Here is a 14,137-nt window from a genome sequence, read left to right on the forward strand (position 1 = left end):
TGAATTGATCATGTTGGGTATTGGATTAAGGAATTGTTATTTGAGTTGCTGTGTTTTTTATATTACAGTAATGAATTCAAAAATCTCTTAACTTAAAAAAAATAAGTGTATGTTGAAGTGTTTGTTTTTCAGTTTAAATTATTTATTTCTTGTGTGGCTTTACACACAATATGCATTTTTAAATATTTAGTTGAGCTACAACATTGCCAGTTGCATAATGCATACGCATTTCTAAAACAAAATCTGATATATTTTTTTTCAGATACTATTTCATCAAACATGTTCCGCCATTAACAGAAGAACAACTTAACAGGAAGCCAGCTCTTCCACTGAAAACAAGAAGCACACCAGAATTCTCATTAGTTCTAGACTTGGTAAGTACCTTTATAAATAAATAGCAAAATCAGGGGGAGAGCTGTGTAGCATTTGATTTGTTTTGTCTGGTGCTGAAATTAGTACTGTGTGCTCTAAATAAAAATACCTTGCTGAAGGTTATACAATTTTCCTAATACTTTTATTTAAAGATGGTCTGCATAAAAGTAAATTTAATAGTGGCAAGAATAGAATACTTGCTGTATTTGTTGAATTCTTAACATTGTTTCCCCCAAAAAAGTATTAATTTTTTTATCATCTCGAACAAAGATTGTCTGTCCCCATAAAGATTTCCAGAACCAATGGAGAAAAACAAGATTTACCAAGTAGGAAAATTTAGCTTCATATGTCTTGCATCAAAATTGACCAGGAATGAATCTTTTAATTCTTACAGCATTATTCTTCAAAGAGGCCACAAATCCACTTTCTTAAATATTCGTAGAAAATGTATTTGTGTTTAGAATAATTTCATCAAGTCACTCTGTTCTGAAAGTAGTTTCAGACACTGCTGGTGATGTCAGGAACATTGTTTTACCATGAGTGATATCAGTTGGTGGGTACTCTGGTCATATAAAATGGATAGATGATTCGGATTGATAGATGCAGATTTGAGTTGAATGACAGTATAGCCTACAAAATTAAAATGTCTTCTTACAATTATGCCACTAGAACACAATTCTAATTGAAATTTTTCAAAAACTGCAATAATAATAAAACGTAAAATTCATTCCAAAAGCTCGTATTCAATTTTGACAGTGCTTGCACAAAACTAAGTTTTCCAGACTAAATAAACCCACCTTAAAAGGAACATAAAAATCTAGACAACTACTTCTCTTTTCAGCAATCTTTACACGTTTTTTTCTTACTTTTATACCATCTTTTAATTTTTAATAGGATGAAACGTTAGTGCACTGTAGTCTAAATGAATTAGAAGATGCTGCACTCACTTTTCCAGTTCTTTTTCAAGATGTCATTTACCAGGTAATTAGCATGCATAGAAGAATATGTACCTTTTTATTTTGTTTAACATATGAATTCTTCCCATTTATATTTGTTATGATCTTGTCTAAAGAGATAAATAACTGCCTGGCATTTAACAACTATCTGGGTTATAAACTGCAAGGTGGATTATCCTGCATTAGAAATACTGTGGAGCACTGTTTGTTGCCACAATGTGGTAATGTTGGACACTGATTCAAACTGTAAACGTTCATTGCTAAGAAAGTGTAAATGATCTTCGTAGCAGCAATCTTCAGCAGCAGCATTTCTCCTTGCCAGCAGGTGGAGGCAGGAACACTGAAAGTTTAGCCAGTATTATTTCCGAGTGCAGCTTCTCATGGACTGTTAACTTTCTTCCCTTCATATGGAAAACCAATTCACATTGGTTGATCATTTCTTTCTGTACAGAAGACATCTTCTGAGCCTGCTGTTAACTAGCTTCTGTCTAGATCATTAGTCTTGCTGTACCCTCCACCAGTGCCAGTTCTACCTCTTTACTCCCAGAGAGTCTGCTTGGTGCTTGGAGTGATTTTGATTGTCTTGTGGAGACTGCTAGATTTAGTTTTTTGTTCTGCTTTAGGAGGTACTGTTAGTTGTATGTGATTTACATTGACGTACCACTGAAGAACAAGCATGGGAAGAAGGAACTCTCTTCCAGCAACTACCAAAAGATGCTGCACTGACCCAGGCTGTTGTTCTCAGGTCCTTTTGTGTGATGTACCTGGGAGTAGCAACAGCTTCCCCACCATGTAGTTCGCACGATATTGGATCCCACTGTAGTATCTTTGGAGAATGAGCCAGTCATCAGGCACCTTAAAAGGACACTTGTCCAGGTATTTTTCCTGATTTTAAAAATGTTTTTCTTCACTGTTGCATATAAAAGCCCTTGGAATCTGAAAAGCTGAAATAATTTTTAAACTTGGGTTTCTTATCTCTTATTTGGTGATGGCCATGCTCAGTTTCCTCCAGGCTGAACTTGGAAAGAGCCTTAGAATTAATTCTTTGGACGTTCTTGACATTTCTAACAGCATTAGGAAGACTAAAGCTTCATTTTTTTCCTTCCTTCTCTTAAGGGATCTCAGTATGATGTTGAGGATTTTCTGTGTAAACTGTCGTCCTTTTAGTGATTGTATGCCTGAATGAGAGTAGCTGAGCTTTAACCAGAATTTTGCCTTTAGGAAATTGAAGTCAATGGAAAGAGTGAGTTACAGTATTTCTAAATCCTTATTTAACAGCATTGTGCACATGCCGGTGTAGCCCTTGATATAGTAAAATTACTAAGTGGGTCCTAGATAAGTTTTGTCTTAGCTCTCTGTAGAGTCTAGCCTGCAATAGCCAAGGAGCAATAGCTTTCTGTAGGTTTGAGAAAGTTGGACGCTGTCTGTGAGCACGCTCTCCTGATCGTTACATTCTGTTCATCTGGTTTTATGTCACACTAGACAACTCACAAATTACTCACCTCTTACTAGGCAACAGGTAATAAGCAAGACATTTTAAAGATACAATTAAATAGGGTATAGTACACAAAAAGACGAATAATCATCCTAAAATAAAAGTAGGAATTAGTTGATGTTACATTTAGGTTTTTAGTCAACAGTTAGCTATTTATCAGCTTTTACAATGTGTTTCTTTTGCTTACAATCATCTTGGGTATAGTACCATATTAATTTTGTATCTCCGTGTTTCATTTTGGAAGTCCTTCCAGCCAGTAACAGAGAAGCAGACACTAAGCTGTCTGAGCAAAGTAGAAGTCAGCAAGTTACTATATATAAACCAGATGAAAACAATACCTGATGTGAAAGATACATTTCTGAAGATTCTTTCCATTAGTATCAAAACGTCTACTGCCTTCGTGTAGGTTTTCCAGAAAGACAGTTATTTATCTATTAACTGTTTTTTAAGAGTAAAACTTAGTTCTGTGCTCATTTTCCAACTGAATGTCTTACTGAGAGAAAAATAAGACTGACTGACATTGCAAACATGAACCCAAGTTTGTAGCGTTTCAGTTTCCTTGCCCATCCAAAGGCATCAGTGCTCTTGCAGTAGCAGTGTGATGTTAAACCAGGTACTTCCTCAAAAAGAAGCTCCAGAACTGGCTACTGTAGGGTGTAAAAAAACAGTAACGCAGTACAAGTTTACGAGTACAACATTAAAAATCAGTTTGTCTTAGGTTTTGGAGGGCCTGGTAGAACATGTATCTAAACTCCATAGGTCTGGGAGTCAAGCAACAAGTTTCAGGTCCAGGAACTCAGCTCTTTTGCTGTTCGTTTCAGTGATTGTAGGTGGTGGACTATTTTTAAGAAAAGTTTTTTAAAAATAAGGAAGTTGTTGTTAATATTTCTTACAATTTACCATGAGGCGTGCAGAAAACGTAATATATGAGTATAGAGCAGTGTTCTGCGAATTTAAAAATTACTATGCAATTCCAGCACCGGCATACAGGGTTTTTTAAACCTTTGGATGAATCACTTGAAGTCACTGATTTCTGCTTAAAAAGAAAAAATAAATCTCTAAAATGGATATCGTTGTGCTTACTTCAGGCTTTTGAGACGATGAATTTGTTTGTTAATGTTTCCTTTGTTGAAAAATCTCTAAGTTATACCAGTGTTTAAGTTTTGGGCTTGGTAAAAATACAGTGTTTGCAAAGCTGAAGTTTTCTTAAATGCTGTGTCTGTTAAACACTGTCTTACAGCTGACTATAAAAATAAACATTTGGCTCTTCAACTCTAGACTTAGATTTTATACTGTTTGTATTGTTGTAGCACTTTACATTAAGTGGCTTATCTTATTAAGATTTTTTTTCCTGTGGTAGAGAGGTTTTCACTGTATTTTGTTTCGGGTGGGTGAGATTCCCTCCCGCTGTTTGTTCAGAGGGTGCCTTCCATGCACTAGCAGGCTTTCAACAAAAGGCAGATGTTTTCACTCAGTTCTTCAGCTGAAATATATCTTTACTGATCTTTCAGAGAATAATTCACTTTGATCTTTGATCCTTGAAAGATGTTCTGGAGCTACATAGGTCAGCTGGAGGTTACTGACTGTGGTGTTACGTATATCCCATCTTACTGTCGCCAAAACTACCTAGGTGCTTTACTTTGTTACTGCAGTGGAATGAGGCACACAATGCTTTTGAGTTCTGGCTCTCCTTTGTAATGAACTCCACTCTTTCTCTGAAATAACAGCAGAGCCATCAAGCTTTGGATCTGAAAACCTTCAGTGTGTCATGGGCAGCACCCACAAAGAAATCCGGTCTTAGGTCAGGAAGACTTCTTTAGCTCAGGAGAACCTCTGGAGTCATACTTTGCCCCTTGAAGAGCCGTAGCCAGCCACAGTTCAGGCAGAGCTGTCTGGTTTTGGGACGGTCCTCACCTTGAGTCACTTTTGTTGCCATTGAAATAACAGGATGTGATGATCATTTTGGAAAACAAACAAAAAACTTTGAGGAGGCTTTTCATATATGTTATGCATTTATGCCTGTGAGTCACATTCAAGTAGGTGATATCATGCATCTCAGTGGACACACAAACGTTCAGTCATTAAAAAGGGTGAAAAATATTACTAGGCTTCTATATGTATTTTCGAAACTTAGATTTCATGGTAGGTCTACTCCTCAGAGAGCAGGAATCAGAAATGGAGGGGAATTAGATGTTGTGTGCACAGGGGCATCAGGCAGTAAAAAAAATAGGAAGAGTTAAATAAGGCTGAAGATGGAAAGAGACAAGGTGTTTATTTGCCAGAATTATGGTGAATTTTGGACAGGAGAAGGAAAGGGGATGTGCAGCGTTGGCATAACAGTGAAGAAGATGTGGGGAAGATGCAAAGGGAGAGGGAGAAAATGGAAAATGTTGGATGTGTTTTGTTCTACTTTGGTTACTCAATTGTTCTACTCTGGCTACCTGGAGTTCTGCATCAGCTCATCCTAGCTGGGTGTAGTGATGCCATTGCCTTGTACTGTGCCAGAGTGCCACAGAACATTAAAAACAGTCCAGTGAATCTGCCATCAGTATCATTATCTATGTGTGTGTGTTTATAAGTTGTAATTAGAAATATATACTCTAAAAAGAAGTTATTTTTCCCTGGACTTCTTGTTTGCATTTATATATAAACTTCCTAAATATTAAGACATATTATATTTAGATAGATACACGCATATAAATACATGTCAGTAATCTAAAATAGAACACGTTACAAAGATGCTGCAATTATCCACAGACTAAACAAACTGAAAAAGCATGCACAAGTGAGGAACCCGAGCAACCACAACTTTTCTCTGATACAATTGAATTATTTTTAAAATCGTTTAGCTGGCTGTTGTGACCAATTTAATTCAATCCAGCCTTAAAAAACAACAACAACAAGCAGCCACCACACAATAAATTGTATACCAAATGTTTTTATATTAGCAACTGAAATACCAACAGATACCTTAGTTTAGTGCTTTGGTTGCCGAGAAAGTTTGTAGAAGAGATGTTTAAGAGACTTTGTGAAATGACATCTGTGTTTCTTCCGTAACAGAGAACTGGCTTCACATGAGCAGAATAATCCCTTTGCATTTGCAAAGAAAAACTTACTTTGCCTTAAACTCAGGGTTACAACTAAAGAGGATGCTGGCTGTGCTATATGCTTGCTGTATGTAGAAAGAACAATTTGCACTGAATTTACAAGCACAGACAAGTTGAGTGTTATTGAGCATTGGGTCACCACAAGGCTCCACGTTAATTCATTACATTTGTCTTTGTGGTAAGATAAATACCTTATCTAGCCTTTGAGCGAGACCTCACCGCTTTATTATGGCTAAGCGATAAGTCATTTTCGCAGAGATTTTAGTGCCGTCAGGAGACATATGGCGTGAAGTCACGCCTGTCAGCTCTGTATTTAGGAAGTTGGCTTCTCAGTACCATCTTGGCTAAATGGAGTCCAAAAACCCATCAAGTGCAGGCTGTGGTCTCTCCAAAGCATTCCCGATAGCCAGGTTACTTACTGCCTCACAAGGTGAGTTACGCAGAGTGAGGAGGGAAGCAGGCCTTGCTTGCACAGTCCGTGGATGTGTCTGTGTGTGCTAGAAGCAGGGGTGCTGTTACCAGATGTGATGAGGTTGTAGGATTTTGATTACTGCTCCTAGTATAGAAAATAATGAAAAATTAGGTGTTACTGTAGTACCTGGTCGCTCAATAAAAGTCACTCAAAAAAAGGGCAATAAAAGCCTTACTCAATTTTAAGCTAAATAATGACATTTTCATTGGTTTAGAAATATGTACTTCTTTTAAAGGACTAAGATCTATCACAGCATGTGCTAATGATGTGAAATTTACTTAACCCATTCCCTTTTTCTTTCCTTTTGGTCATTTGGTTGTGTCTACATATAAATTTGATGTAATTCAGTGAAAGTAATACAGATCCTTTGTGGAGATTTACGTTGATTTGAAAGTAAATTCAAGCCTATTCCCAAATGGCTCTTAAAAAATTGATAAAGTTGAAATTAACTTGGTTTAGATAGAAGTTCAGTATGCTCCCTTTTCTAAAAAAAAAAAAATGTTATTCTGTACATGGGCAGTCTTTGAATCAAAAACAAAGGTAAGCAGAGAAGAAGGCCACCGTTTCACCCCTCAGAATATGTCCTCACTGTTGGTTAAGGTCAAGTCCAAATGTGTGCCAGAAACCACCCTGGGCCATCCTCCAAACACAAGTACCACAGGAACAGAGCAGTGCTCAGCATCTGCCCTCACACCTGCTGTGCTGGCGGGCCTTTGGACGGGAGCTATAGATCGGTATGGGTGCCTTCGTGGGAGCCCAGGTCTTGTACTTTGAGCAAGATTGGCAAGAGAGATGCAGAAGCCCCCTAGCTTGGTATCTCTTCTCTGGAGTCTACTGTGTTTTTACTGGAAATGATCTGTATATGTGTGCAGTTCTGTGCTGGTGGTGTGTGAATTAATGGAGCTTTGGAAATAGATTAAATAGATTAAGCCTTTTTTTTTTTTTGTCACTTCTGACACCCCCGTATTCTCTGTGTAATTCTTAGTGGAATAAAGTTATTAGGAAGATTATTTATATGCTGGCATAAAATTATCTAGTAACCAAACTGATGCTGCCCAGCTGGTGAAAGCTGATTCAAAACGTTTAGTCAAAGCAACTGGTTTCATTTTTCTTGAGAGATTGTCTATTTTAAATTATTGTATTTATTTTTAAATAATATAATTTAAATAATTTCTAGTTGCATCAAGTTCTCCAGTAAAATTGTTAAGCCTAATTTTACCATATTATGCTTTAATTTATAGCTGCTTAGGCTTCAAGCTAACTTAATTTTGTTTTAATCAAGTTATTATTCTGTTGGAAGTTAGTACTTAATGATTACTGTATTCATAATGCTCATTTTGACCTGATCTTTAAAAACTGATACTTAGCCATGCAGGCAATAGCTGCGATATTTTGAATCTTTTACTAAAGTGCATCTCTGCTTCAGGTTTATGTCCGGTTAAGGCCATTCTTCCGAGAATTCCTGGAACGTATGTCTCAGATTTATGAGGTAAAAATAATTAGATATTATCTTTTGAATCTTATTTTTAAATTATATTTGCATATTAATATCTAAAATAATTATTTTTTCCATTTAATCCATAGATCATTCTTTTTACTGCTTCTAAGAAGGTGTACGCAGACAAGTTACTGAACATACTAGACCCTAAAAAGCAACTGGTCAGGTAAAAATAAAAAAAATGTGATTATACCTCTTGTAGGCAAACAAACTTACTTCCTAACAGATATGAAGAAAGTGATTCTGATGTTTTCTTTATTGCACTGTGTCTTACTCAAATGATTCTTTGTGCTTATGCTCAGCTTGTCTAAGGGTGAGAGAAAAATGAAGTGGCTGAATTACTGTCTTGGTGATAAGATAAACCCAGACATCTTTACTTTGCACTCTTCTGGCCAAAAAACATAGCCACTCATTCTCTGTAGCATAATAGAATTGCCCACTGGAAATGACCTCCTAGGTATCAAAAATGTGTTTTATCTGCTTTTGAATATATTGTAATGAATAAAGAAAATGAACAGATTACTGGAAGCTCCAAGCATCAGACTACTTTTAAGCTATTTGTATTTGATTTATTATTTATAAATAATGATTTACATAGTTAACTTTACAAACATTATTTCTTATTCAATCACAAAATAATTTGTGGGTTTTGTAGTAAAGCTGTTACGTTTTTTCATTTCTTCTGTTAATACATAGATTTGTTTGGAAGAGGTTAGCTTTCCTCAAGAACAGTGCCTTAAGACAGATTAGACCTCGGATGAGATTCTTTCTGTTATTCTCTTCTGGAAGGTGGACTGTTATGTGGGAAAGTTGAAACTGAAGAGGGGGTTTCTCAGGGATTCATCCTCAGTAGGGTATCCCAAGTGAGGAAAGTAGCAACTATACTTGATTATAGTCAGGACTGTGTAAATTCTGTACCGAGAATGTCTTTGCCAAGGCATTTCTCTGCATCACTTTATTTTGGTAAATTAACTCGCTACTGCATTTTGAATGAGCAAACAAAACTGGACTTTTTGAAGTTAGAAATGCACAGCCATTGGAATATCTGAGCCTACCTGCACACACAGCCAAGCAGGATGTATGAGCAAGTAAGATATTTGCACATACAGAAAATGTGTGTGTGTGTGTCCAAGTATCTAATATTTATGATTGAGGGCTACAGTTTTAATTTTGTTGTTAACAGGAAGAGTGTGGAAAATATACTTGCTTGGCTGTGTTCTAAAAATTTACAGAATTTCTGTGAAATTCATATGATATATGAATCTAGATGTGATTCATGTGCCACTGAAAACCTGACATCAAGGCATGATGAGTTTTGACATTAGCCTAAAGGTAGATTTGTCAGGCACTCCACACGTGTGACTCAGAATCTATATATAAATTCATTTGCTGCTGAGGCATCAGCTTATTTTCTTCCATAGCAACATTAGGAACTCAACCCCTTTATGAAATTAAGCACACTTTGTACAGCTTCTAAAAACTTCACTTAAATGTAACAGCTTTAAAGAAACTGCATTGTAATATAGCTATATAAAACTTGAAATCTGTCTAGTTTATAACTTATTTTTGAATTACAGTCACGATATTTTATGAAATTTCAGTTTTACTCCTGTTTTTTTTTTATTATTATTATTATTTGAGTCCTCTTATTCTACACTTCCATCTGTTTACTAAGTATTTCTTCTATAATAAATTAAAAGAGAAGTGGGTAGGAAGAAGTTGATGGAATGTTTTGACCTCAAGGCTTTTTTCAGACTCTAAAAACTGAAATAGGTTAATTGTGAACAGAGGGAGCATAGGAAGGAAAATATTTCTTCTAACAGTGGCATGTGGAGGCTGTGTACTGTAGCAGCTGGAGCAAAATAAAAAGAACAAACTCAATAAATTGGTTCCAGTGCAGACATAATCTCTGATTTTGGGGCCTTGCAAAATAATTTCATTATCTTGGGTCCCTCTGTCAATCTATCTGCAAAAATGGTTAGAAAGCAAGACCCTGTTGACAAATATTTGTTACACCTGAGCTGAGCTTTCTCTGTGTAAATGCAAACAATTGCCTGCAGAACTAGATAAATATAAAATCACCTTAGCTAGCAACTTTACCAGTAAAAAGGTCATAGTAGAATGGAAAATATGGAACAGGTTCTTAAAAAAGAGCTAAGTAGATCAGAAGAGGAGAAAAAACGAACATTTGGTATTGTTAACTTTCTCTTTATGCCATCTGATGTTGCAATTTTTCTCATTAATTAGTATTTTAATTTAATCACAGGCATCGACTTTTCCGTGAGCATTGTGTTTGTGTACAAGGAAATTACATAAAGGATTTAAACATTCTTGGTAGAGATCTTTCAAAAACGATCATAATTGACAATTCACCGCAAGCCTTTGCCTATCAGGTAAGTATGCTGCCATCAGTACACTTCTTAGACGTGGCAAAAAACTTCCCAAAGGAATATAGCAAAAAAAACTGACAGTATTTAAGACTACATTGTTTGCAGTTAACTTTGTATTTAAATTTATAAAACACACTTTAACAAATTGCTCTGGTTTGCTTGCTTTTCTCTTGTGAAGAGGCATTCACGTGTAAACTGAATGACTTATTTTATGAACAAACTATATAACCAGTCAGTTTTATTTCTTGTTCATTTTTTCTAAAGAAGCCGCCAGGTCTGCTAAGACTGTCCCTTGGACTTCGTTGCAGACCTAGTTTTTTAATGCTAGTGAAATCATTAAGAACAGATCACTGGTTGAACTGACACACACAGATGCAAAAATTATTTATACTTAAATGTTATAAAGTTATACTCCGTGATTTAGATTTTTCCAGAAGTTCAGTATGTAACTATTCCAGTTAGTCCTATTATATAGATACAGGAGTTCAGAGAGTGATCTCTAATGTCTCATTTGTCTCATCTACATTAAAGAACCAAAAAACCCCACCTGTTTGACTTAGCCTCATTTGCACAAACTACAGCCAGGATACGGTTAGTATCCATGCGTTGTTTTAACATAAAATTTTCTCAAAATACCAATGCTTTTCAGTTCAGCAGATTCTTCTACAGCTAGGTTTATTTCAGCTTTGATGTGGAAATTTTTGCAATGATTTATGCAAAGGAAGGAGTTATTTCAGAAGTGAATTTTAATACAAACTTTAGAGGAAAAATACATGTTAATAAACACCATCTTGGAAACATTTTTCCCCAAAATGCTATTTCACAAATCGTATTACTAGATAAATGAAATACAAGTCATTTGTTGGTGATTTTTTTACTTTAGCTTTCAAATGGAATTCCTATAGAAAGCTGGTTCATGGATAAAAATGACAATGAACTCCTAAAATTGATTCCATTTCTGGAGAAACTTGTAGAGCTGGTAAGTCTTTCCTTCATATGGCTTCCCCCCTCTCCACCCAGTACATTAGTTAGCTCTTTTAAGCAGCATCACACACTTTCAGATTTTGATTCACTGAGATTTTGACTGCTAAAAGTCATGTGTCTCTTGGAAAGTGTTCTCTGGGCAGTAATTCAAAGTTTGTACAAGGACTTATTTATATAGCAAAGGACAGAATGCCATCATTTCTAGCTGTGCTTTTAATGAAAACCTGGAGAATTGTGACATCAATTATAATGAAATTGAGAATCTTAAAAATTTAGGTTAAGTACAGCCTTCTGTTGGCTGTGTTGTGTGCCTTTATTCTTAAAATAGAAATAATCTTATTCAAAAACTGTTGTGAATGTAATATAATTGTTTTTATAAGATCATTGTAATTACAAATATAGCTTCTGTTTTGTCATATTACTATACTGGTGTTAGAAATTTGCCCTTACTGAAATCCAATTTATAGATGTGTTTGTTCTTCTAAAACCTGTGCTTCTTTTTGCCTACAGAATGAAGATGTCCGACCTCACATCAGAGACAGATTTCGCTTGCATGACTTGCTACCCCCAGATTAAAGCCTTTTGTCTACTTACTGAAGGGGGAGAAAATGCAGGACCCTTTTGGACTAAAACAAAACATTGCCATTACTGTTGAAATTTTGCATTTTTGTACCCCGTCTTGCTTTTCTTATCTTTGGTGCCCAACAATAATCAAGGGTTACAGAAAGAGACTTTATATATCTGAGATTGAATACATACAGTACAATACAGTACAACACAGTAGGTAGGCTAGAACAGAAAAGTCTTTAGAACTAGTGCAACTCCGACGAATTTTTTTATGTACAGGACATCTGCAGTTTATAAAGAATTCTGTTTCTGCCACCAGCAGTTTGACCTGTAGAAACACAGGATTTTATGATATAACAGAGATTGAAAATGGACTCTTATTTTCTCTCTGTTCGGTGCTCTAAGTGGGTTTGTAGCCACTTTTCTGTTACTTTAAGATTCTCATTTCAACAGGAATGGCCAGTAAAAGTTGTTTTATTTTTCCTGTTAAGGTTTATAACCTTTTTACACTTTTGACCTGTATTAGATTAGAATTTCATTATGCATTCCTTTTAGTTGAGGCGCTTCATAGTTTTTCTGGAAATAGCCAAATTTTCTTAGTTTTTTATTATACAGTTGGATGGCCGTTTTCCTGCTTCGTCTGCCTGCATACTGTATATTTGTTTAAAAATATTCTCTAGTTTTAGCCCATGTAAGTTTCATTTAGAAAGAAAAACCCTGCATTTATATTTTGTTTCTGTAATATTCTACTGTAGTTGAAATCTTTTCAAAAATCAAGAGACTGGCTAGATAAGAAGAATATAAGAATTACTAATATTCAGAATATTTTAAACCATTGTGATGGCATGTACTCTGGACAGACGATATCTTGCAGTGGCACAAACAACTGATGGACAAGGAATACCTCAGACTATACTGTGCATGCAAATCCTTAAAGGAGAATTAGTTTGGTCACCTGTTAGGTTTGATGCAATTCAATTACTGCTGCCTTCTGTTTCCTCCAGGAATGAAGTATTCTGCACAGTGGCTCAGTATTTTAAGATGTTTTGCATGGGCTGCTGGTACCTCTGTTACACTGCTCTTCGTTACAATCAGTTTTAAACTGTGTGACAGCGAGGGTACCTACCAGTAACTATGCATAATCCTGTGGTACAGAACACTCCCATGCCACCAATGCAGTCAGTCTGCTATCATAGTGGTTTTCTATGCTATATGGAAATAGTCTTCAAGCCTTGGTTCTCTAATGCAGCTACTACAAGAGGTTGATATTTTTATAATGGTGTGTAATCTCCTTTTCAGGAGGCTTTTTATGGAAGGTATAATTTGTAAAAGTTAGGATGCTTTGCCTCTCGACTGCATTAACATGCCATAGGCTCAGACTGTTTTTGTGTAAAAGATGTCACAGAACGGCACTTTTTCTAAAGAGAAGTTTGATATTTTGTATGCTTGTTAAGAAAGTACAGTATTGGAAATTAAAGGTGGACAACTGATAATTGAGAAGTATGTCAATTAATTTTTTATGTATATTACCTGTTTACTTGTACAATTTTATTGTACAAATTACATGCAGCTTCATTTTCAAATGAGTCCTTAAAATAAGGAAAATCTTTTTAGGAAAACATTTAATTTTTGTATTTTTGATTTTAAAAGGCATGAGTTATGTCAACTTTTTCCAGTGTATTAATGAAGATTTTAACTTTTCATCAGGTTGAGTGTTTTCTTACTATATTATCTGTTGTGTATGTAGCTAGCACATTGTGTCACTGAACTGTTTAAAAAATTAGCATGTAGAGCAAGCCTGTTTTGTGGAAAATCCTTATTCATTAAAAAAAGAAAAAAAAAAAAACATCATGGCAGATTTTCTGCAAAAAAAGTGAAAACATTTGCAATTCAGAATACTGATTTTTTTTGTATTTAAAGAAAGGTATTTTGCTTGCAGGAAAGAAATACTACAGATTCATTTTAATGAGAATCTTTTAAATGTATTTATCTTTAGGGCATCTGGGCATCTTTACGCTGTTTGTCTTATGTCTTTATTGAAATAAAATGTACATAACATTACCTTTATATATGCTTTTGCGCAGACGTGTGAACCCTGTAACCATCCCCGTTCCTTCCTGTTTTTATGTTGATAAGATGGTTCTGGAAATATTTATAGATTTTGAAAATGGTCAGCTTGTATTTGAATTGCTACATGGTTTGCCAACAATTTTTTAGTTGTTTGTTAAAATGTAAATCTGAATCTGAGATTTTTAATTAGTTTAACAGTGAATCCTTGTTTAATGTGGAATTCTTC

The 14,137-nt window shown here is 35.3% G+C and overlaps 1 protein-coding gene across 1 annotated transcript in view; it reads left to right on the plus strand.

Moving 5' to 3' along the window:
• CTDSPL2 (CTD small phosphatase like 2) overlaps window positions 1-13,908 on the plus strand; it is a 37,695-nt gene extending 23,787 nt beyond the window's left edge. Inside the window, exons 7-13 of the mRNA XM_084532182.1 lie at window positions 263-374; window positions 1,267-1,353; window positions 7,829-7,891; window positions 7,987-8,066; window positions 10,167-10,293; window positions 11,174-11,269; window positions 11,785-13,908. Of these exons, the coding sequence (XP_084388308.1) occupies window positions 263-374; window positions 1,267-1,353; window positions 7,829-7,891; window positions 7,987-8,066; window positions 10,167-10,293; window positions 11,174-11,269; window positions 11,785-11,850 (631 nt within the window). The 3' untranslated portion in view covers window positions 11,851-13,908. The remainder of the gene's footprint in view (window positions 1-262; window positions 375-1,266; window positions 1,354-7,828; window positions 7,892-7,986; window positions 8,067-10,166; window positions 10,294-11,173; window positions 11,270-11,784) is intronic.
• Window positions 13,909-14,137: the final 229 nt, after the last annotated feature.

This window comes from Aythya ferina (assembly GCF_964211825.1).
Source record: "Aythya ferina genome assembly, chromosome: 11".
NCBI lineage: Eukaryota > Metazoa > Chordata > Aves > Anseriformes > Anatidae > Aythya > Aythya ferina.